The sequence below is a fragment of the Tachypleus tridentatus genome, chromosome 9 (genome assembly GCF_004210375.1).
Source record: "Tachypleus tridentatus isolate NWPU-2018 chromosome 9, ASM421037v1, whole genome shotgun sequence".
Lineage (NCBI taxonomy): Eukaryota > Metazoa > Arthropoda > Merostomata > Xiphosura > Limulidae > Tachypleus > Tachypleus tridentatus.
In genome coordinates, this window is record NC_134833.1 from 69,275,203 (window position 1) to 69,301,373 (window position 26,171).

The 26,171-nt window shown below is 34.4% G+C and overlaps 1 protein-coding gene across 5 annotated transcripts in view; it reads right to left on the reverse strand.

Annotated features, from left to right (window-relative positions):
• Positions 1-26,171, reverse strand: part of LOC143225431 (sortilin-related receptor-like) — a 99,794-nt gene that overhangs the window by 38,575 nt on the left and 35,048 nt on the right. For all 5 annotated transcript variants that reach the window (XM_076454849.1, XM_076454847.1, XM_076454850.1 and 2 more), the window contains 8 exons: positions 21,986-22,108; positions 21,549-21,631; positions 20,733-20,911; positions 10,772-11,007; positions 5,297-5,561; positions 4,125-4,263; positions 701-883; positions 135-251 (listed from right to left, as the gene is read on the reverse strand). In XM_076454849.1, the coding sequence (XP_076310964.1) occupies positions 135-251; positions 701-883; positions 4,125-4,263; positions 5,297-5,561; positions 10,772-11,007; positions 20,733-20,911; positions 21,549-21,631; positions 21,986-22,108 (1,325 nt within the window). The remainder of the gene's footprint in view (positions 1-134; positions 252-700; positions 884-4,124; positions 4,264-5,296; positions 5,562-10,771; positions 11,008-20,732; positions 20,912-21,548; positions 21,632-21,985; positions 22,109-26,171) is intronic.

Sequence of the window (26,171 nt, forward strand, 5' to 3'; positions counted from 1 at the left end):
TGCATACAGTTCAATTTACAATAACTACGGCCATGATACAGCCTGAGAATTTTTCCTTCATAACTGTTCCAAAATGATTGAATATTTTTCTAACACATTTATAGATGAATTAAGTGAATATTAACATAACTTACGACAATTATATTCATCACTGCTATCTCCACAGTCATTGTCTCCATCACATTTCCACAGGTTAGGTATACAAAGCTCATTACTACAAGTGAACTGCTCAGGTGCACAGGTGGAATTCACTTTGAAAAATACAAATTTCCTATTACTGCAGATTAATTACTTAAAAGAAATTCATATCCACAAACAATATATATATATATATCTGTAAAACATTTATATATACCACATTTAACAATGAAAACTATCAGCTCAAAATAGAGATTATTCATTATAAAAAAATCAGTGCTTGCATAGAGTTCCATTACAAGAAAGAAATACCATTCTAGACACATAACTATGCAACTAAGAGTTATGGAAGATTTAAAATCTCATGTTTTAGTAAGAATACTGACAATAATATTAGGAGTTATTAAATCTCAGGTTTTTAACATAACACACTGACAAGTTTGTAGTTATGTATCCATTCCAACTCTTCTATAATTAAGTTACTTATTCTCATGTTTTTAAGTACACACACTGAAGAGTTTGTAGTTACATATTCATCTTTATCAGTTCATTTACAACTTACATGCTACACATGTTCCATTTTTATGTAAAGCCTCTCCATTAGGGCACAAACATTTTTCATTCCCATCATTCAATTTCTGTATTTTCATACCATCAGGACACAAACAGGTACGACTGTTATTTGGACGACCCATACACAGGTGGCTGCACATCCCGTGGGTTATATTTTGACACATATTGGTTCCTAAAAGGCAATAAGAGAAAAACATTATCACTATTTGTGTGTTGTACACCATGGAAATGTGAAATGTTATGGGGTTTACAAACAGAAAAATCAGACCCTTACTACCACTCTAACCTGTTATATCCTCTCTTTCAAGATTTGTTAAATTTTAAATCTCTTAGGTTTAATTATACATTACCCATAACCACTAGAAAGTCAAGATTTTCATCTGTCAAATGATGCACCATATTATGTGTTCTAAACAGATAGTCATCAACTTCATTTATATTACGACTTTGATTCCCAAGGGAATTGCTATGAATTTGTAATGGCTATTGTCACATAGTTAGAAATTCAGAAAAAGTGGAAATTCCTGGTTTTTGCATGTTATTAGTCTATTTTCTTTGGAGCCTTTAGTTAAATAAAAATTTAGCACATTAATACCATTAATACAAGAAAATAAGCTTACGTTTTACCAACATTCAACAGTAAGAAAAGAGAAGTTTGAAGTTTTGGTAAGTACTTTATTTCTTGTTTTTGATGTTTGTTCTTTATTTATCTACCATGATAAAAGTAATTAAAATGTAAATATATGGATTTTTTTTAAGTCAGTTAAAATCAGATGAAGTAAAATAAATAACAAATGTTTCACAACACACAAACACACACAAAGCAGCTTATAGTAGCACATAGGTAATGTAGTTTGGTAGCACAACATGAGCTGCATGTCCTGAGTAATTTACAACTTAAAATGGCATAAATAGTAAACATAGTACAAAGGGCAGTCAAATGAATAACAAAACAATAATATTTATATATAAGAAAACATGTACTGACATCAACTGAAAGTTATTTAGGATGCACAAACAGTTTTCTGTTACAATTTGAGGTCAGTCTAGGAAGAATAACGGTTAATCTACATTTTTTTTTTGTTGGTTACATGGTTAAATTCACCAATTCCATTTTGAGAGAGGGTAGAGAAAATAACAGACAAATTACAAAGTTTTAGTGAAAAGATACATCTGAAATGCATTTATGTTTTAGGGACTACACAAAGGAAATGAGGTTTGTGAGATGAGGAAAAATATTTTTAAAATTAACATGAAAATTACTTGGTACACAGACTTATTCAATAAAAATACTCAATATATTCATGAACAAATCTTTATTGTAGTTTGTTAAAAAATATGACTTTTTATACATGAGACTTGTAATGTTAACTGAGAGACTGCCAATTTTGCAAACATAAACACTATATACTGAATGTTAGAAGTGTTAAATCTATGAAGATTTCAAATGAGTACAAAGAAGTCACAGGGTTGGTCAAATTGATAGAGCCCACACTGAGAGAATTAATCTTTCATATTTCATTTGCTTAACCTCTGAAACTTTGTGAATGAATGTCAAATTTCTTTGTTTCAATGTTATATTTCCTACCCTAACCATAGTGAAACAAACCATATATAATGAAGTAAAAAGTTATAAAATATGAATTAAAATTAACAATACCTTTCCTTCTTTGAATCTATAATTTTATAATTTTTTTTACATTTACATTTTCAATTCCTAACATTTCCTCAGCTGTTTTCTTTTCATTTTGTGGTTTTATTTCATATTCTTTAGTTCACCATCCTCTATCAAAACAATAAATCATAGGAAAACCCCATTAACCACCTGTCTTAATAATCACAACCAAGGTGCAAGGCCCACCTGATTTTTGTACTAGTTGGTGGAACTCACTTTTTTATACAAAGTTAGTCGCTGAAATAAATTCAAATATTTATTTCTGAACCTAAAAAATATATCATGTATAAGAACAAAATACCCTAAAACTGCTTCTGTTTACCTAAGTTTCTAACAAAGGTATAAATATGTCAAAAACATTCCATTACTGCAGCTACTTCACTCAACATACATCATGTGTTTCTCCTCAACTATTATCTCTACCCTTAAAAAATTAAGATATTAAATTTCTTGTACAATATAAAATAATTTGCTTGAGATGACAGAAAAGATAGAAGGGGCTTCATTAGTGAGTTTAACAAGTTTATTGATTTCTCATCTTGTCAATATGTATAGCTTGAGTTTCTAGTTGATTTTGAGTCCCAGCAACTAATATCTGAAGTTAGAATATTCTGAAACAGAGAAATTGAAGAGCAAACATGTCCTGCAACACAAAATTGCACAGCAAACAATACCTGGATATGATAAGATTACCACAATACTTCAAATAAAACTGAAGGTGTACAATATGGGTCACCTTGGGTCTGATTAGTCCCCAACACAAATTGTATCCTTGCAGTAGGTTATGGACTGAAAATCCATTAAGTGAAATATTTACAATAACTGTCAAGTATTGTTTCTATAAAATATGACATTAAGTAGTAATCACAGAGAATACTTGTTGAAGAATGAGATCCTCACACATACTTAACACAATGATGTCAAAAACAGACTATACTGTACTACTTTGGTGAATTACATATAACAGCCTATACAGTGAAATAAATGTTTTGAAAGTTGTTTTGTATGTTAAAGGGCAAAATTCATTCATAGTGTTAGTCAGTAACAGTATGGGGTTTGATATACTCGAGAACCATTTCATATTGATGCTTGACAATTACATAAACGTGTATAATCTTGTATTTAATATGTAAAAAGATGTACAATTGAGAAAGTCACTGGGATCCTAAAAACTTACATCATGTCACATTTTTGAACTACTTTCACAACCATTCACAACCAGAAACTTACCCTTGAACACTTTTCAGGATTTTACACCAGAATTTTTAGAAGTTTAAAGACCAACTATGTTAAATACAATTCTGTGAAGTAGAAATACCACACTGACAAGAAGAATACAGGTATGTTCATGCTTCAAGCTTCATTAACATAACAATTCTGTTTTAACTATTACAGTTGTAGAAATGTGGTTTTGAATAACTCTCATATTACAATAATGGCACTGTATCACTATAATAATCTGGTAAATGTATAATACAAACAAAACTATACTTAAATCAGTAGTGTATAATTAGTTCTATAATTTAGGTTTACAACTTAATTTTTTATGCATACAAGTCCCATTCTCCCCAGTAAAAATTGTCTAAAATGATATAAAAAAGTATTCTATTCTATTTAAAATCATAGAACCTGAAGAAACATTTAAGTTGTCAAGTGATTTTTTTACAAAACTTTTCACATTTAACATTGTATAGTAATACCAAAAATAGTTCCCAAAGCTTTGTTCTTGTTTACTTACCCTGTTGTACACCATGCCCAAAAGCCTTCAATGCCATAGGCTGTGATAAATCACTGACCAAAATCTTCAAGCCAGCACCATCAACTTTACTGGCTTCCAAGATCTGACCTCTGTTCCAGTCATCAAAATAGATCCAGTCCTAAAAAAAATTACAAAAAAAAAAAAAACACTTCTGAAAAAGTTATTAAAACCTGTATGCACTTGAAGAAAGATGTTAGATAAAAATTAATCATCGATATTGGAAATTGTTATAGAAATGTAAAGAATATTTCTTTTATTATTGTATGATTTTGCTTCTAGATAATGTAATGTATATAACAGACTTAAAATACATTTTTTCAGGATATTAATAAGGTCAAACAGAAAAACAAATTGAAGAGTTCAATTATCACAATCACTTCACTATTAACAGAATATGGAAATTTTATTGCCTGACTGCACATTAACATAAAAAATGAAGTTTTTAATTATAATACACAAAATGTATAATCTAAACATAACCACTCCTTCAACACTAAAAACATAGAAACTGTTAGCAGCAATGTATAAACATTATGCAAGGTGTAATATGTTTTAAATAATTAGTGGTATTTTTCACAAAAGTGAAATACTGCAGACTCTAAGCAACACTCTACAAATACTTCAGATAGAAAAGGTTTTATTTACCTATACAGATTATGGAAAACCCTGTCAAATATACACTACTATATCAGTTTGAGCTGCCCTGTGATCTTTGGAACTTTCGTTGTTCAAATGTTAACATTATACATATATTTACACTGCAGATTCTTAGACTTCCATTATTACAGCTAGAAGTAGATGTACATAACGTGTGGAGAGGCTAATTTTCATTTTCAGTTTTTATACCCTTAATTTCTGTTACCTGTGTATGATGTACATCTAGTTGCAAAGAATTGCACATAAAAGTAAAAACCTAAACTATGTAACCAGTGAGTTTATTATAGTTGTTATAATAATTCTACAGTGGAATGGAATAGTTCCAATAGAAATGTCAGTCTTTTACAGTTGAATTAGATCTTTTAATAGGAACAAGAAATTTAACCTGCAAAATAAAGAGCAAGATAAAATAATAAGCTATATTTATAGTTTAATTAGCAAATATGCATGATATTTTTCTAAAATTTAACTGAATTGACAAACATTTTACTCACTTTAAAAACAGTAACAGAAAATGGATGTGGAACAATTAATCCCCCCTTCAACACATAACGGAAGTGTCGGCCATCAAGATCAGCTGATGCTATGTAGTCTTTGCGAGCATCTACCCAAAAAATTCGGTCACTAAGAAAATCAACTGCTATTCCATTAGGCCAGGCAACAACAGATTCATCAAAGAGTCGTACAAAGTTGCTGCCGTCTAAATAAGCTCTTGCTACCGAAGGTTTGGAACTGCTCCAGTCAGTTAAGAACATTAGTCTGTGGGGAAGAAAATATTTTAGACATTTTTGTCATTCAGTAAATATGAAAAGTTTTCAGCAGGAAAAGTATAAGTCCCAAATTTTCCCACTGCATTTTCACAACTTTCAAAATGAGAGAAATATAAATATTTAACAATTTCAAACTTTCCACAACCAGGTGATTTGCAAAACTAAGTATTTGAATTAACTGGTAATGTATTCAAACACAAGTTATAAGCCCTTGCAAGCATATTCACGCAATGTCAATTTACTTACTTTGATATGAGCTTTTACATTGTCAAGTTCTATTTATAGTACTTCAATAACTGAAAATTATAATCACAAACATTATGGCTTAAACACAGAAGTATAAATGATATGCACATCAAAGCTGTAATAATTTTGTTTTCAGCTTATTAATTTGACTGACCCTAACTCAGTTGTTTAGATGATGCCTGCTATAATTTAAGTTCTCAAGATGTTTCTAGATGGACCAACAACAGATATGGTTTCAACCTACCTATTATGGCACTGATGCAAACCTAGCAAAATATTAATATCAAATACAATTGACACTACAACTATAAATACTCTAACACTGTTGCATTATAAAAGCATTTTGTAGCCTGAAATCATAATCACTTTTGTACAGTCAATACATCTTTGGTCTAGGTAGGTCATGAACAAACACACAAATTTTCCAATATATAATATATACCCAGTTTTGTGATCACATTATGTCATACAAAAGATAAGAGCAGATATCAATGAAATCTACCGAAGGTACACGATGCTGCAACCTAAGCTAAACATCACTTATGCAAACAACAAGTAGGTAAAATGACTTCATTGAGCAAAACAAAATAATGTTGTCAATTTTAAAGTTATTATATCAAATCTTGTGTAGTCAGTGATGTCGAGAAAACCCACTTGTAGAGAAATATATATGCAAAAATGGCTCGTTTGGGTTGAGAAAATATTTTACGTAGAAGAGCGAACAACGTTTCGACCTTCTTTGGTCATCATCAGGTTCACAGCAGAAATGAGCCGTTTTTGCATATTTAAATCTTATGTAGATTTCCTTATCATCTTCAAAAAATGACAGAATATTTCCATACTGAAAAACTCTTAAATGAAATTCAAGAATATTTTAAAGTTTAAACAATTCATTGGAAATCTGTGTGTATTACAAAATATTAAGATACTTCAATAATTCTTCAATGTATCAAAAAAACATTACTCAGCACTGATATTAAAAACAATTACACTGTTATTTCAGTATCTATTCATAATGTATATATTAAAAGCATTATTTACACATTTCACTGTTCATATTAAAATATTAGTTTTCTAGTGTTGGATATGGTTGCAAAACTTAATTTTGATTAACTTAAATCTCAATGCTTTATACACACTGCTGGCCAAAATCTTAAGGCCAATAAATACAAGTAAAAAATATGCATTTTGCATTGTTAGACTCAACTACTTATTTGAGTAGAGCTTCGAAAGATGAAAATAACAAAAAGGAAAATAAAAATAAACTTTTAGCATTTAATAGGGAAAATGTGAGCACTATGAAATTAGCCTAAATACTAGCTGGCCAAAAGTTTAAGACCATGCCAGAAAGAAGTCCTAAACAGGGTAGAAAATGTCCAACAAGAGGTCTCAGTAGTGAGTTGCATGGCCGTCATTGCAAATAACTGCAAACATTCACTTTAGCATGATCGATATAAGCATTTACAGAAGGCTGGCTGGAATGTTATTCCAAGTGGTGAAGATGGCTTCACGAAGATCATGCACTGTTTGGAATTGACGTCAATTTCTATAGACTTCTCTTGCCATCCACCCCCAAACATTTTCAATGGGATTAAGTTTGGGTGAACATGCTGGATGGTCTAAAAGAATCACGTTATTTGCCACGAAAAAGTCCTTTGTCCTGCGAGCATTGTGGATTGGAGCGTTGCCCTGTTGAAAGATCCAGTCAATAAGGATGCTCTCTCCAACATGCCAATATAGCCAGCTGCTGTTTGACACCCCTGTATAACCTGAAGCTCTATTGTTCCATGGAAGAAGAAAGTACCCCCGATCATGATGGAACCTCCTCCACTGTGTTGTGTAGAAAATGTCTCCGGTGGGATATCTTTATCGTGCCAGTTACGTTGAAGGCCATCTTGACCATCCACGTTAAATTTTTACTCATCAGCCTTTGCCATGTTTTTACCCAATGTAATACAGAAGATGTCAGTGGGAGATGTTGACAACGCTAATGCTTGAACACAAATGACTAAATTTCGTTACGTGTTTACCGATTAACGCTTCGTTTCAGTATGGTCTTAAACTTTTGACCAGCTAGTATTTAGGCTAATTTCATAGTGCTCACATTTTCCCTATTAAATGCTAAAAAAGTTTTTTTCTTTTTATTTTCCCTTTTCTTATCGTCATCTTTCGAAGCTCTACTCAAATAAGTGGTTGAGTCTAACAACGCAAAATGCATATTTTTTCTTTATATTTATTGGCCTTAAGACTTTGGCCAGCAGTGCATCAGAAATGAATATCTTCTCAATTTTGGCAAGCTCTTAGCAGAAATTACAAGTCTGCATTCAACCTTTACTAAATCAGTATGAGTGCAAGGTAATTTAAGTCTCCTAAATGAATACCGAGTTTTTAAGAAGTTTATATTCTATCTCTTACTTGTTTAGCTAAACATTAACGGTAACTGAAACATGAACAAAGAGTAAAATAAAATTTTGAAAATGATGAAATAAACATACCTTTTTCTCCTTCAGCACATTTTTTGCCAACATATGATTTATTTTTAATTTTATAGTTTCATTGCCTGGGTTCTATGATACATAGTTTATTTATTTGTGAAAGGTAATACATCACATGGGGAAGATGTATGCAACTTTCCATACTCTAACCTGTTGCATGCAGAAAAAAACCTGAAATACTTCCTATGATTTTCCCAAACTTTTTTCAAAAAATGTATTGTGCACATTTAAAGTATATATTTTAGAACATAAATAATGCATAAATACCTAAAATATTTAACTGTCTTCCTAACAAAGTTATGTGTAGGTTAAAACATTAAATCAACTACATTCACCATCAAAATGTCCAATCAAAATGTACTACCAATCTGAAAAGGACTATTGCAGGCTTGAAATTTAAAATTAAAATAAGATTTTTTCATTGGTTATCAATATGAATGCCAAATAAGATTACATGGTTTTAAAATCTTTTTTGACAGTTAAGAACACATGTGCATGACTTCTGTTAAAGGTAGGGAAAATTTACTGATCTCACTACATGGAGAAGTTAAAGTGTTGAAACTGAATACTGGACTATGGACTTATTCACAGGTTGTGTTTACAAAACTTATACAAAGTAAATATGTTACTACTGTAGTTACATAAGTAAAAAAGAAGTTACACATCATGTGACAGAAAAGTGAAGACTTGGAATTATTCAAAACATTTTCTATTGAAATTACGAAAGTTTGCAACTCTCTTTGTTAACCTGAGGATGACCAAAGAAGGTCAAAACATGGTTTTGTACAAAAGTTTTAATACCCTTCCCAGCTGTCTTGAGAATACATTTTTATTTCAAGTGGGTTTCTCATCATCATAAAGTATATTATGTTGTGTTATCAACAGATAATCAAGTTTGCTTGTAGCACAGGCTCATTCCCACTGGAAAAGTAATGGATGAATTTGTGATGACTCTTGTCACAGTCAGAAAGCTACAAAAATTGTTATTGTTAAGAGTAAACTGTAAGCTTTTAGCAACTTATTAGTCAAAGTTTTTCATGAATTATTTAATTAAATAATAATTACTTGATGTACTACTACCATTAATATAAAAAGTAGGGTTAAGTATTATCAACAGTCAACAGTAAAAAAAAATGAATACTCTGGTAAGTAGTTTATTTCTTGGTTTTCATGCTTATTCGTTTATTATAAAAATAAGTAATAATAAAATAAAAATAGTTAACAGGACATACATGGTAACAGTAGCTTGTGGGTAAGATAATTTGACAGCACAACATGATCTGCACATTTCCCAACTGATTTACAGTATACAATAGATGCATACTGTTATGAGTTTAGAGCTACTTTAGATAAATGAAAGTAATTTCATGTTACATTTGAATTCATTCTGTACAGAAAAAAAGTGTAATTTACATTTATTTCAATTTTTCTTGGTGTTTATAAGGTTGGAGAAATTGTCCACCTGTGTATAGTTAGGATAGAAAAAAAGTTTTGCTAAAAACAAACATCTGAAATGTATTCAGGAGATTTTAGAGATTACAGAAATAAAATATGCAATTTTTAAGATGAAGAAAATTACTTTAATCTTAACTTTGTACAGACCATTCAAAACAAACACTTGATATATACTTCATTGAAAAGTATTATTTTTGTGTGTGCAAAAAACTTAACATTTTCTGAAAGACTGCCAAGTTTCATGAAAATGTACACACTATATTAAAAGTTAGTAATATCAAATATATAAACACTTTGAATAAATATAGAGAGATCACATGGTCGGTCAAAGTAGCCAAGCCCAAGTTGAGAAAGATATAGTTATAAATTTTGTATCAAAAGGTTTCTTTCTTTGTTTTATTTTTATTATTATTGTTAACAACTGCAAATAAGATAAATTATTTAAGTACTATAATAGTCATTGGTTTGAAATAAATCTGGGACACTTAAAAGGAATAATGTGCATTAAAACATTTTCCATTTCACAGAATGCCAATGAGAATTTCTACTTACCATAGATTACAAAGTAATTTTTTGTTTCACGAATATCAGAGCTTATTTGTTTCTGAAGAGATGGCATTTTACACAATGTTTCATATGTAAAATTGTAACTGATTTCAGCACTTTTTGTAAAACTATAAAAAGTTATTTTTCTCAGTATATGCACAGTAAAAAGAGAGCTGGAAATTCATAACAAACTGGGAATTCTAAAATAACAAGCAACTACAGTTTATTATTGTAAGATAATAATTTATCACTGAGTTTAAATGTACAAAGCTGAAGAAAGAATATTTACTCTTCGTTCAAAACACTATTTTTACCTGCACATTTTCTACTTTCAAAGAATTTGTACTACTGTTTTAAGTCAATACTCTGCACTCTTTGTAAGTAAATTAGTTTCAATTTCATATCATCATAAATAGTACTGACTGCTCAGTTCACAAACAAATCAAAATGGTCATACCCTCTTGCAGGATGTAAAGCAATACCTCGTGGCTTGTCAACCACTGTCTTATTTATCAATTCTCGTCTCATCCTCCCAGCATAATTGATGTCAGTACGAATAACTTCAACTCTGGCCAGTCCACCATCAACAAAGTACAAGTTCTTGCTGATCCAATCAAAAGCTAATCCTTCAATAATCATTAAATCTGACTCCACAAGAATTTCTGCTGATTTTTGTCCATCAAAACACATTCTCTGCAAATAATTAAAATAATTATTACTCAAGTTTGCACGACTAAAGTTAACATTTTTCAAAACTGAAAATGTATTTCCAATAATACTTACTTTGCCTGACACTATAGCTTCTTCTCAATCTCCAGGATTTCCACTCTTTGTACATATATGCACTAAGAATGCTTGCTCCAGTCTTTAACATCCCACTTATATTCCTCAGGCAAATTCTAATTTGCAAATTTTTCTACCAGCTTCAATGTACCTTCTATGTAGATACTGTATATAAGCACCTCATTCTCAATGTAATCACCTTTTTGATACATAAACTGGTTTTTACTGGGGAAGTTAAGGCTGGGGAATATCAGCACAGGTAACTATTATGGAAATACATTTCATCTTATGAAAATATAGCTTCCAAAATGTACTTACCATCTACTGACACTATATAGCTATATATACTAGCTAGAATCACACATTGAGAAGATGGAAAAGACAGTGTAGGAATGATCCATACAGAAAGGTCTGTACCGATAGAAAAAAGTGGTACACAAGTGAGAGAACTGCACTTACGGCCAGAACAGGTGCGCTCTTCACCAGGAACTTAGTTTCTATATCAGAGGAAAAACAGAACATGAGTAATCATCAATATAGATCAGCCCCACTCAGACAGCCAAGGTTTCACAACTCAAGGTTGGAATTAAGGGGTCGTGGTACCTATATCCAACATTGGTGGCTAAGACTACTGGACTGCAATGTTATATATACTTTTGATTATATTTCACCCTGCAACCACAGAGTGATGCATTTCACACCACTGGAATCAATAAGAAAGTAAGCAACATTAAGGTGGGCCAACTTTCTTCTCCACCTGAAAAAGTCCAAAAGGCAACAAAATGACAGAACTGTGTATGCCCTACTCAACCAAAGGAAAAGAACTCATCTGGTCTGGAATTAAGAACATTCATTATCACTCTCAACCAAGCAGACAAATAATCCACTTGCCCCTGAAATTATGAAAAGGATGTGGAACCTGTGCTCAACCTAGGACCTAAGATGGGTCCACTTTGCATTCAAAATCATGAAGAAATATTGCACCTACTCCCATGAATAATATACAAAACTGACACTGACCAAAGATGAGAACCACGCACTTCTCAACCAGACAGCTTTGTGTCATATCTGAACCAGAACTGTGTCTTGGCTCCTGCAGAGGCTGTTACCACTCCTACTGATATCTAGGAAAAACATTCATGGACCCTAGAGTAGGAGGGCCCTCAACTTTGCCCTCTTCTCCAAGAATGGAGGAAAGTGATCAAACACTCATGATAAAAAGTCTCTGTCCACCACCTCAGGGACAGGAAACTAGGGATGGAAAGTATTCCCAAATTCCACTAGTAGAGTCTAGGTTGTAAAACATGTTTAAGACTCCTGAGGAACAGTGTTCTGAAAAATATGCAATAGGTAATTCAAGCTCCTTACATTTTTAAATACAAACTGATCCTAATTTATTCAACCTGATGATAGTAGGATCCATTGTGGCTTTACTTGTGATTGTACATGATTGATGATCCATAACAAAGTAATACCATCTAATAAGTGCCAAGATGGCCTTCTGGAATACCCCATTTCAAAAGATCCTGTTGCAACTTGTAGTAATTATAGGGAATGTGGCTGCTAGTGTGGAATTAAGAGAAAACATACCTGCCTGGGGAAGACTTGTCATAAATAAGGTGGAATCCAGTGAAAGATAAAGGAACCCTAGAAATAAGAAAGTATATGATTATGGAAGATACTCAATTCTGGTTAAAATATAACAGATGTGGTCAAAATAGCTACAGAGGATAGTCAAAAAACCTTCAGAATAGGAAACTGCTAGATTATGTAAATAATGAAATAAAAAAATATTAGTAGTCCACAATGTCTTCCTGAAGCAATTCAACCAAAATGAATTAGTAGGAGCCACATAATACTCAAGGGCCCTGACTAGACAAACAATCAAGATTGGAGAAGTCATAAATGTGAGAAAGTGGCTTGCAAATAGATTGGTGAAAAGGATCTTTTTCCCTTCTCTGGCTGCCAGAGTTTAGGGACAAAAGACCAACTGGGATGAAGCAGGACAAATGAGAAATTATAGTCCTATGCACATGAACTGCAAACAACTCCACCTACATGTCCACAGGCCAACAACAATACAAAATACTTTAAGAGAAAAATGAAATAAAGAACACAAAGCTAAGAGCTCAAAAGAAAGATGAGAATGCATGTTAAACAACTGTAAAATCTTATCAGTAACTGAAAAGGTCATTTGGACCAAAGAATACAAAAAGATTTTAGTAGACCTGATAGAACTAGGGATTCAAAAACCTTCCAATATATAAAATACTTAAAAACAGTAGATAAAGATGCCTTATATAAAAGCCATCAAAGATAAAGCAAGACCCTTCTCAAATACCCAAGTCAGGAAATATGATATGACAAATACTTTTGGATGAAGAGGGTTTAACTTATTTTTAATACACCACTGATAAGAAATATTCCATTTTAGTTGATAAACTATTGTGGCTTGGCTACAAAGAGATTTAGTTAAATACAGGAAAAGCTTAGAAAAGCTTATTGGGAAAAGGACCACAACTTCCAAGCATGAATATTGAGTTGAACATCTGGGTGAAGAATGTCTAACTGATGCTGTCTCAATGGAGACTTCCAATGTGAAAGAGGAAGAGGTGAACATTCCTTCAAAATACTGAAGCAGAAACCATGCTTAAGCTGGTCAGCAAGATGCAATCAAGAGAACCTGACAGAAAGTAGAACGAACTATGGTCAGAACCTGGGACAATAGCCAAATCTGGGGAAAAGTATACATGTGTAAATCTGACCATTCCTGATTGAAAATATCTACTGCCAATGCTTGAGGATGAGGTGTCAGAGACCACAAACAATTGTAGTTGAAAATTCCAATGAGCCACAAAGGCACAGAATGTTGAAGACCCAAGCTAAAAGCAAATCCACTTAAAACACCTTGTTTTAAGAATCCAGCTGGGTGAAAAAAAGTGATTTGCAATCAAGTTCATCACTCCTGGAACATATGTTAAAAGAATGTTACAATGGAAATGAGCCCCATACATAAGATCCTGGTTACAAAAAACTCTTCTTGAGAATGTGCACCATCCTGAAGAAAAATCTGAGAATGAATCATGAAAATTTTTCCCTTCATGAGAGACATACCTTGAAATACTGCCATATGTAGTGCAACACATTCATGAAAATTGACAGAGGGCAGACTCAACTTCTGTTAAAGTATGCAGGAACTCCTACCATGACAATAACTTCCCACTCCTTGAAGAGATGCATCTGTGAAAAAAATGGATCTCAAAAAAAGGTGGTGGAATAGGCACCACTACAGTATTGCTCCAATCTAACCCCCATTTGCAATCAACAATGTTTCAAAGAATTGTAAGGCATAATCCATTGGTTATGCATTGACCAGTGAAGGAACCTCATCTTCTCTCAAAAGAATGAGAGGCTTGAGGGATGCCCACATCCCCAAAAGAGAGAGAACCATCTATGCAGTAGAAGGAAAAAGAGATAAGTAAAAGCATGATGGCTCTTTTGCATGGATTGAAGCCTGTTAGGGGTTGGTTGAGATTTACTTAAACGAGTATTGAAAAACACACCCAAATGGATGAGATATTGTATTGGTGACAGAACAGTCTTCTCCAATCTCATAAGAAAGCCAGCTTCTGTGGTTTCTGAAAGGAGAATATGAAAATGTTGTTCTGCTAACTGATGGCACGAAGCCAGAAGGAGCGTGTTGTCCATATAACAATGCGTGCATGGGCCAAATAATGCAGGTGACAAGAAAAAGCTCAAACAACTCTGCAGAAGACACAAAGTACTGATGCAAGACTGAAAGGTAGAGCCTGGAACTGTAGCACCTGACCCTTAGACACAAACCTGAGAAACTTCTAGGAAGATTCTGCTAGGTGAATATGGATATAAGTGTCAGTAACAAACTTGGTCATCCAGAGCTCTAATGCAAAGGGCCATTGCAGGTTGAGAAAAGATTAAGAAATGAGGAGGATTTAAAAATTGATTGAGTCAACAAAAATCAATGATTAGATGTCAATCTCTTATCACTTTGGGTGCCATAAAAATAGGAATAAAGTCCTGGAAAAATGAAGAATAGGTTGGTTGATTTGGTGTTTTATGGCACAAAGCACATAGGCTATCTGCAGCAAACATCCAGTAAAAGTTAAAATTAAAGTCAATTTAGTAATATTCATAAAAGGAAATTAAAGTAAAACAAAACAAAGTTTATAAAACAGAAACAAAACACAAATAGCATAAAACCAACATTTACATCTAGTTTACAGCAGTAAGAGAAAACTACAGAATTACAAGTTGTAACAGACTTTCTGTAGCATAATAGTAATTATAACTCCCCAAAAATACTAACAGGTAAGTACAAAAATCACTGTCAGTCACCTGAAGTTGGCCTTTCCAGTCCTGGTTCCAAGTTATTTGATGTTATGGCCATTTTAAAAAAGTAAAGTAATAAAAGTTTTAAAAGACTCATAGCAATATTTTAATAACAACTCACCAGGATGACTAACAGGTAGTTCAAACAGCAGGGTTAATCACCTGAAGTTGGTCTTTCCAGTCCTGGTTGAGCTATTTCATGTTATGGCCATTTTCTAATTTCAAATCAAACTAGATGGACTGTGATTCTTAAGAGGGAATCACCTTAATAAAATGTCTAATGTATAAATTAAAAAGCTTAAATGGCATTAAAAAGATTAAAGGCCTTTAAAAACTAGTGAAAAATGTGTCAAGGTTTTAGGAATACATTGAGCAGCTGCCTATATAATACAGTCAGTTACTGCTAACACACAGTCGTCATTTGATGGCTGACAGACGATGGCAGGATCACGTTCTGTGAGAGCAGTGAAAGTGGACCAGATTGCCTGATCCAGCTTCCACCAGTGCATGCTGGTTGAATGGTATTGACCATGGCCAGTCTCTCTCAAAAGTATAGGAAAATGATCACTGCCTCGTGGATTATTGGCAGCCCCCATGAAAAATGGAAGAATAATGAAGGGGAGCAAACAGAGATCAACAGCAGTAAAGGATTGACTAGGTGCATGAAAATAAGTGGAAGAACCAGTATTGAAAAGAGAAATATTGTGATCAGAGAGCATACACTCTACAGAGTGACCCCTCCCTATCAATAACAGTACTTTCCTAGAGGGGATGATGTCCATTAGTCTCCCAGGATTAGAAAGGGAGACTGCAACTGTTCAATGAGAGCATCAAGCTCTGATTGATCATGTCTCTCCAGGTGACAGGTAGAGAGAACAAACAGTGATGGTATGACCCATGGAAACACAGATGGCTACAGCCACCAAGGGTGTGTTGAGTGACAAAGATTGGGAGGGCACATGTTGATCAACCAATAGTGCCACCCCTCCATGCACTCGTCCATCCACACAGCCTGTCGTTTCTGTGCAAAGACAACTGCCGAAAGGTGACGGTATCAGTAGATGTCAGAAATGTTTCCTGTAAGGAAAGACATACAGGATGGAAGGAAGCAATCAATGTTTTGATGTCATCCAGATTGAAACATAAACCTTGACAGCATCAAGGTGGTCATTTTATTTATGTGTAGGCAAATTGGGTGGAGAACCCTTCTGTTTATAATGTCTTTTTTCTTTTCTGTCTTTATTCAAGGGAGGTCTATTGACCTTCATGGATCCTGCCCTGAGTCAATTGGGCAGGTTTTTGCTGTTGGAGGTGAATTCCAGTGAATGAGGACATGAACAAATGATTGTTTTACATCATGGGGTAGGATAAGATGTATCTGAAAAAAGAATTTTTCCTATGTTAACTATGTGATGATTTTTATTTTGTGTTTTTAATATAACTGAACCTCCTTCAATCAATTTATTTGGTGAAATTTTTTTTTAATAGTAAGAATGAATCGGTGAAGACAATGAACTCTAATTTGTTTAGTTTTGTTGTCTTTTTTTTTCTGCTTGTTATTCTTGCTCGTACCCTGAACCAAAGGAAATGGATCTTGGGGTTTGGCTGGAATGTATGTTAGGGACAGAGATGGATGTTGAAGTTGATTCATCAACTTTTTTAACCAGGGAGGTCAAAAGACTTTTCATTTGGGTTGAGAACAATTCTCTTGGAGGCACAGCACAGAGATCCATTTGCACTCCCACTGTACTAGTGGAACAAAGTGCAGCAGCATACGTCCGAGATGTAGTGGTGGACAGCATCTTGCGAGCCTCAGGGTAAATAATGTTTTGTATTGTTTCCAAATGCTACACCTCCTTTTCTTCTAACCACTTAGGGCAAGAACAAAAGTAAGACAGGTGAGAGTCATTGTAATTGATGCAAAGAGGGTCCATTTCACACTCATAGACATCGTGATACTTGCTACCACAACAAGCAAACGTTTAGGAACCACAACATGATGTCTTTGAGTGACTGAATCTCTGACACTGGAAACATCTGAGGGGTTTGGAATGTATGGCCATATCTTGCAATTATGATAACCTGCCTTGATGGTGGCTGGTGGATATGGTGATGTAATTGTCAGAATGAGGACACTGGTTAGCATCATAATTCCATCTTTGCAAGTGGAGAGAAAGATCATTGCAGAAACTCTCTGGGTGGAAAAATCAGCAAGAATCTCTGACTCTGAGATGTTCTTCAAATCCCTCTCAACAATAACTCCTTGTAATTAATTCAAAGTAGCATGAGGTGTAACCTCAATAGGTATATCCCCAGTTGCCTTTGAATGCAAGAGGAGTTCACTGTGTTGACATCTGGATGTTTCCACCAATATGTCACCAGATTGAAGCTTCTTTACTGGCTTTGGAGAACCAGCAAGTCCCTCTAGTCCTTCCGAGTGAAAAACGGAGACATCTACCCTAAAGGTTTGTCTGAAAGAATATGTAGTATAAAAAAATGAGGTACAACAGGTGTTACAGATGTTGAAGATTGCTGCTCAGGATCTTCAAGATGTTATCGTTTATCTATGGACTGTTTTTTTCACTATTTTTTTTTTTGAGGATCCATAATAAAAAAAAGAACATTTCAGTGCTTACTGACCCCACCCACCATGAAGCCCTACCAGGGGAAGCACTACAATGCTAAACAAGGACACTGCAGCAACACCAGGGTTTCAGGAGCACCATACCCAAACACCAGCAACAGATTCAATTCCATAACACCCATTGAGAACATCCAACACTGGTACTTGGTTGACCCTGGTCCAAGTGGACTAGCTGGCTGACCCATAGGGGCCACCCATATGCAGGAATTTAAGGCCAAAGTGGTGTGTGAGGGTTGGACCCCTCAACCACCAGGATCCTCTCCTCCCCTTCACAGGTCACAATGCACAGCAAACACGTGGGTGGATGTTTAGATCCCAGAGGAGGTAAACTGATAGAAGGTAGAATGGGATGGACCTTCTCTACTGCCTGGGAACAAGGCTCCACATGCCAGATATGTTGAAGGTGAAAAGACAATAAGTTGAGCACACAATGGTGGAGGTTATGCAAGTTGAATGACCAATCTTGAAGACAGAACACAGACTACCTCTGCATGTATGTTTCCATCTTGTAACATATATCATGGACAGCTTTGACTGATAATGACCCATCCCCTGGCAGCTGACAAACACCAAATAGCATAGGTAGAAAATAAGAGGTCCAGTTAATTTCTGCAGTAAAAACATTAACCTGGAAATTCATACAAGTCAATAAGGTGTTGTTTTGTTAAGTACCTTATAAATATAACTGAAAAGATAACTAAAAATGCCAACCACATGCAAAATCACGATGTAATTAGTAAATAATCACAACACTGCTGTTGACAGAAACACATGCCAATGCTTTGTTGAGAAAAAGTGATTACATTATATACCATATAAAGCTGGATTGAAGCTGGTGGAGAAATTTGCCTAAGGCATTCTCAATGTTTAGATCAGCAAAGAGTGGAAATCCTGGAAATTGAGAAATAGCTTTACTGTTAGCAGAGGTAAGTATGTTTTGGAGTATTACAACTCTCATACAGATTATGCACTTATGATACTAGTTTAACTCAGTGGGGAGCAGTTGGTGTTCATGAAGCTTTGCATGAAAACTCATAAAATGAAAATTTCAAAATTCAATTAAAAAATATTGCAGAACTGATACTTTATATAATGCTTATCTAGTTCATAATTTTAAATATTCTCATATTTTTATTCTTACCATATCCTTATGTGTGAACTTAAAACACCAAACATGCAGGTAGAAAAAAGAAATTGATGCCTTTCTGAAATTATACTTCTTTCTTCCAATCAAATTAACATTTTCAGCTGGCTTGACATTTACTTTAATATTGAAAACTTTTACATGAATTTATTGGTTTAACTCACACTTATAAGTACTGAATATGGAGGTCTTTAAAACACTGAAAAGTAAACATCAGTTAGAAATGAAAAAACCTATGTTGAATAATACAGTAGCGTCAAGTGAGAATAAGTTACGTCTTTCAAACAATTAAAGGACTGGAATTTTTTTCACAGTTTCTGATGACTATTCTTCAGGATGTATTCACAGTATTTCTGCTTGACAGTTAAAGAATTTTTTTCTATTACTTGCTGTCTATTAAAAGTATTTATGTAAAATGAGTATGGTATATTTCTTTGGTTCATATTAAACATATAGGCACATAACAGCCTATCTCTCCTGCATTCAAAGTTATTGTGCCCCCCTTTTTCTTGTTTTAGCATCATAGTAACAAACCACTGAGATCCTCACAATGGAAAACTATTCAAATGAGTTCCAAGTCCATTTTTACTGAAAATGTTTGTATTCAAACAACACGTATGCACACACAAGAATTTACTTGCTAAAATAACTATTTATGTATAAACTAACCTTGAAAGCATACAAAATTAGCAAAGCATCATACTACAAACATCTAATAAAGGTGAAATTAATGCCATTTTAAAAGGTGATGTCACTAATGTTTGTCAGTAATACTGTAATTGTACGATTCACAGTAGGTAGTCCACCACTTCTACTGGCAGGACAAAGCATAATAACTGTTACTTAAGTGAATAATATGCAAGTTAACATTTCTTTTAAAGAAAATAAAATTCTATGATCAGTAATAAAGTGGAATGGGAACGTTTTATTGTTTCTTTTCAAAATAATGTTTTATACTAACATTTTGAAAACTTCTAAACAAAATATAAATACTAAATCAAATTTATGTCAAAATAAGGAACTATTCAAAATGTTTGTGTCACAGTTCTTACAACGTGATTATATATCTTTGCTCTATGAATGAACATAACAGAGGGACATCAGCAATATCCAGAAAGTCTAGAAAAGTTTGATCATCTGTTGTACTAAATTCAATTCATACTCTAAATAGTTCTATTTTAAACATACAAACATGCATATCTTCAATTCAAAATTCAATCATAATTAAAAAAGCTTTTCAATATTTAGAAATAAAATACATAGATGCAACTTGAGAAATGAAACTAGTCTTACAAGGATTGTGACAAGTGATACCTTACATAACATCAGTTTCTGACAGTAAAACACTGCAAGTTTCTCATGCATATAAAATCATGACACTCTACATGACAGAACATGACATTCTACGAACATATAATTTTGTTCTAAGTCACTCAAACTGAAGAACAAATACAGCAAAGAATAATCAACATGTTTTACCATGATTTTTTTGAGATTTATATCTGCCCAAAAAACACAGTTGTTATGGTAATCATAGTCAACAGCAATAACATTCTTGAGGTCAGGAATTGCAAGAGTATCCCAGGTAACACTGTCCATGTTGAGTGGGATTCGGCTTACTTTTGTCCTCTGGGCAAACAGCAAGAACTCCGTCTCACCTTACAGAACAAAAACACTAATGTATATACCACATGCATTTACCAGAAGTATGTTGTAAATATATTCATTTCTACATTTAACATTCCTACAAAGTCAGTAATAAACAAAATTCATAAAAAAAAACACTTGATGAGAAGCAATTAACATGAGAAAAAGGTGAGTCTTTCCTGACCAGGATTCCCCACTTCCAAATAACAAAAATGGATGTCAAATGAAGGTAACAACATACCACAAGAGCTTTCATTAATTCCTGTCACTTATAAAAGTTATAATTTGCAAAACTAAATTTACTGAACTCAGTCCTTCACACAGAAGGTGAAAAACAGTTTATCACAAGAACGGTCATTAATTTCTATTACATATGAACAAAATGTACAATACTTCAGTCTAACTACATCAAACCTAGTCATTTAGCATATCTAGACAATACATTAACACAGCTATCATTCCTTAGTGCCACTTATCAATCTCTCAGACTAGCTGCATCAAACTTGGTCCTTTTGCATATCTAGGTAATAAAATAACACAGCTGTCATTAATTCCTGCCTTAAGTACTAAAACTACTAATTAGTCACATTAAAAACTAACAAAATGTTTTTGATTAAGAAATCAAGAGCTATAACAGTAACTCTTTACTTCTATCTGGACAAGAGATCAGCTCTGGATCATAACGGTAGTCACTGCCTCCCTTACACATATCTCCTGATACTTTCCGGTAACTGTTAAGAAACACCACACAAGAGTTAATAATACAACAACAACAGATTCACCACAAAATAACCAAATTATGATTTGATCCTGAATAATATTTCCAAAAAATCTGTTTTAGTTAAAAGTTCAGAAATTGCTTCAGGTTGAACTTAACATTTTATCTTGACCTTTGCTAATGAGTATCAATGTAAATTCTGTGTTTATTTAGCTCTCATATAAAGCTTTTGTGTTAAAGGAAAACTAACTGTAGAAAGTAGAAAATGAATAATACAGAACACCACACAAAAAAAAAAAAAAGCTGGTAAGATACTTGGAGAAAGGAACAATATTTGTTTTATAAGATAGGCTTTAGTTCTTGTTACCCTTTAGTCCTGTTGTAGAAATTGCCAGGAGAGCATGTATCAGGAATTGCATAAGGATTCCCTTCACTGTCAGGATCTCGGACACACATGTGTATTATATCATCTTCTTTAAATCCAAAGTCACTGAAAAGCACAAAAACATTTTATAAATCTGAAACAAATCACTGCATAGTCTCTCATTTAACCATTACTGTGCAAAAAAAATTAATAGAAATGAACATGCTTTAAATAAAAATGAAGACATATCTCCAAAATTAGACTGATGAAAAACATGCGTGTATATTTATATATATATAGAGAGGGAGATGCCCACACACGTGACCTCATTTTGCTCCATTTTCTCAATTAGTTTCTTCTTACATACCTAGTTATTACAGCCTAACAGAGTAAGAACATTCATACACTTTATCTCATATGGATGAAGTGTTGACCATACTTCGTGTTGATTAACACAACCCTTTCACAGAGTTCTATTCAACATGGATGCAGCAATACTACAAAAACTGTAGATACAAATTTCAGAGGTTCTAGATGTTATACAAATGCAATAAACTAAAACAAATGAACTTTTATTTTTCATATGAATATTACCTTCCATGTTGACTAGTTACAGTCTGTGGCAAACTAACACTATCATTTCACACAGACACCCAAGAGGTGAGAGAACATAAAGGATGTTTAGTGCCCTCGTACACTTGAATCATAGCTGCTTGATGTGTGGTATATAAAGGTGAGCTTACAGTCAAAGATAAGCCCCAACTTTGCCTCAGGGACCATGGGAAGCATGACTTCACCACCATGGAGTTCAGGATTGGGGTGAATATCCCGCTGGTACAAAAGTGCTTGAAAACACTTTTAGAGAGATAAGTTAAAACCGTTTGCTGTTGTCCACTTCAGTAAATGAATGAAGGTGGTCTATAGTGGTTGCTCAATAAACCTCATGTTTGACAACTGACAAGATGTGGAAGTCATCAACATAGTGCCTGTTTGCAACAGTAGGAGGGAGTTGTCCCGTGATGGCATTAATTTTTATACTGAAAAGTGTGACACTAAAGATTCAGCCCTGAGGGACTCCAAGTTCCTGGAGGAAAGAACAGGAAAGTGTTGAACCAACATGACCTTTGAATCACTTGCTTGTTAAAATATTTTAAATAAATATGGGCAAATGGCTACACAACCCATATGAGTTGAGGTCTTGCAAAATGCCATACTTTCACAAAGTACCATAAGCGTTCTCATGGTCAATAAGTATTGACAAAATGTCCCTTGAGAAAGGCTTCTACGATTCATGTTTCAAATCAAATTAGGTTATTCACAGTGCAGCAATGTTGTCAGAATTCACACTGGGTAGGCAGGGAAGGTTGTTTGATTAGAGGAACCAAATAAAACAAGCAATTGGAAAATGTGTCAAGGTTTTGGGAGTACAATGAGTAGCTACCTGGATAATACAGTCAGTCACTGCTATCATACAGTTGTCTATCAATGGCTTACAAATGACAGCAGGATCAAGTTCCAAGAGAGCAGTGAAAGAGAGCCAGTTGGCTCAGTCCTGGTTACACCTAGGCATGCAGGTTGGGTAGCACTGACTGTGGCCAGTCTCTCTCAAAATGATGGTAGAATGATTGCTACCTCATGGGTTACTGTCAACCCTCTATAAAAAGTGAGAGAAAAGTAAAGGGTAGCAGACTGAGAGAACAACAGTAGCAAAAGACCAACTAGGTCCATCAAATAAGCATAAACACCAGTAATGAAGAGAGAAAGATTGTGTTCTGAGAGCAAATGCTCTATGGATCAACTCCTCCCATCAATATCAATGCCTCCCCAGAAGGGATTATGTCCATTAAATTTCTCCAGAATTAAAAATGGAGACAGCAACTGTTCAATGAAAGCATTATGGCCTGATTGATTATAGGTCTCTCCAGGAGACAGGTAGAGAGAACAAACAGTGATGGTACAACCCATGGAAACATGGATGGCTATGGCCTCCAAGTGCATGTCAAGTGGCAATGACGGGGTGGGCACATGCAGATCAAACAGTTGTGTCACTCTTCCATCATACAGCCTGTCATTTCTGTACAAAGAAAACTGCCAAAGCATGACTATCAGCAGGTTTCAGTAGTGTTTCCTTAAGGAAGGACACACAGGACAATAGGAATTAATCACTGCCTTGATATCATCTAAATTAGAATGGAAACCTCAACATTTCCACTGTATCAATGTGACCATTTTTATTTATGTAAAAGAGTATTAAGCAGAAAGCCCTTCTGTTTTCAACCATGTCTTTTCTTTATTTGGAGGAGGTTTCTTGACATCCATGGATCCTGCTCTGGGTCAAGTGGACAGGCCTTTGTCATTAAAAGAAGACTCCAGTAACTGGGGATGTGAATGAATAATTGTTCTGCATCTTGGGACCAGAGAAGATGAAGCTGAGAAAATGCCTGAACCCCAAACCAAAGGAAATGAATCTGTGGATCTGCAGATAGGAATGGTATGGACAGGGACGGGTGTTGACGTTGATTCATCAACTTTCTTAACCATGGAGGGCAAAAGACTTTTCACATGGTTTGTGAACAATTCTCTCAGAAGCCTGGAAAGATCTGTCTGCATTTCCACTACAGCAGTGAAACAAAGTGCAGCAGCATACATCCAAAAAGGAGTGGTGGACAGTTACTTTTGAGCTTTGGGGTAAATGTTGTGAACTGTTTTCAAATGCTGTACCTCTTCTTCTTTCACCCATCTAGGGTATGAATGAAAGTAAGATTGGTGAGAGCCAGTACAATTAACACATTGAGGGTCTATTTCACACTTATAAGCATCGTGATCTTTGCCACCACAATGAGCACACATCAAGGAACCATGACATGATGTCTTTAAGTGACCGAACTGCTGACATTTGAAACATCTGAGAGGGTTCATAAAATATGGCTGTACTTTGCAATTTAGATAACCTACCTTGATGGTGGCAGGTGAATGTGATGTAAATGTCAAAATTAGGACACTGGTCAGTATCGTAATTCCATCTTTGTGAGTGGAAATTTGTTGCACTGCAAAAACTCCTTGGGTGGAGAAACCAGCAAGGATCTCTCACTCAGAGATGTTCTTCAAATCTCTCTCAACAACTCCTCATAATGAATTCAAAGTAGCATGAGGAGTAGTTTCCACCAATATGTCACCTGAACACAGTATTTCTGACTCAGGAGAGCCAGCAAGTCCCTCTACTCCCTTCTGAATAAACAAGGGAGACATTTGCCCTAAAGATGTCTGATAAATAATGTAATATCTTTCTAGAAAATGAGGTGCAGGTGTTACAGAGGTTGAAAATTGCTGTTCAAAATCTTCAAGATTTGGTTGTTTACCAATGGTCTGTTCTTTCACCATTTTATTTAGATTACAGAGATTCATAACAAAGAAAGTATGTTTTGGTGCCCACTGACTCCACCCACCATGATGCCCTGTGAGGAGATGCACTACAATGCCAAACAGATATTGCAGCAATGCCAGGGTTTTGTGAGTGCTATACCCAAACATCAGCATCAGACACAATGTCCACAACACCTGTTGAGAATGTACATCACTTGTACGTGGTTGGACCCTAGCCCAAGTAGACCAGCTGACTGACCCAGGGGAAATGGGGCACCCCAAGACTGCCTATCTATACAAATTCAAGGCCAAGGTAGCGTGTTAGGGATGGACCCCCTCAACCACCAGGATCCTCTCCCTTTATAGGTCACCATGCATGGCAAACATGTGGGAAAATGTTTAGTTTGTAGAGGAGGCAAACTAAAAGAACAGAACACCATATACAGAAATCCACACTGACTGAGGGGCTGAATGTCAGATGCAAATAATGTAGAGTAGATACAGAATGTCATACAGTGAGCAACATTATAGACAGGGATTAATTTCCCAAATGTAGCAAACTCATAAAAGCAAACAGTATTTAATGGTATGAATATAAATGTAAATTTCAAGCTAAAATATATCTACATTTATTCACTTATCATTCAGTCTGCTTTATAATACAGACAAGCATTTACATCTACACTGTACTTTATTTTTACTTCTACATCTGTCATTAAGAATTATGGGTAGATACAGCTGACATGCCAAAGCGAGGTGAGAGGCCTGTGTCAGTGAAAGACTGTTTATTCAAAGTCTCATTCATATTATCAATCTATTTCTTCTG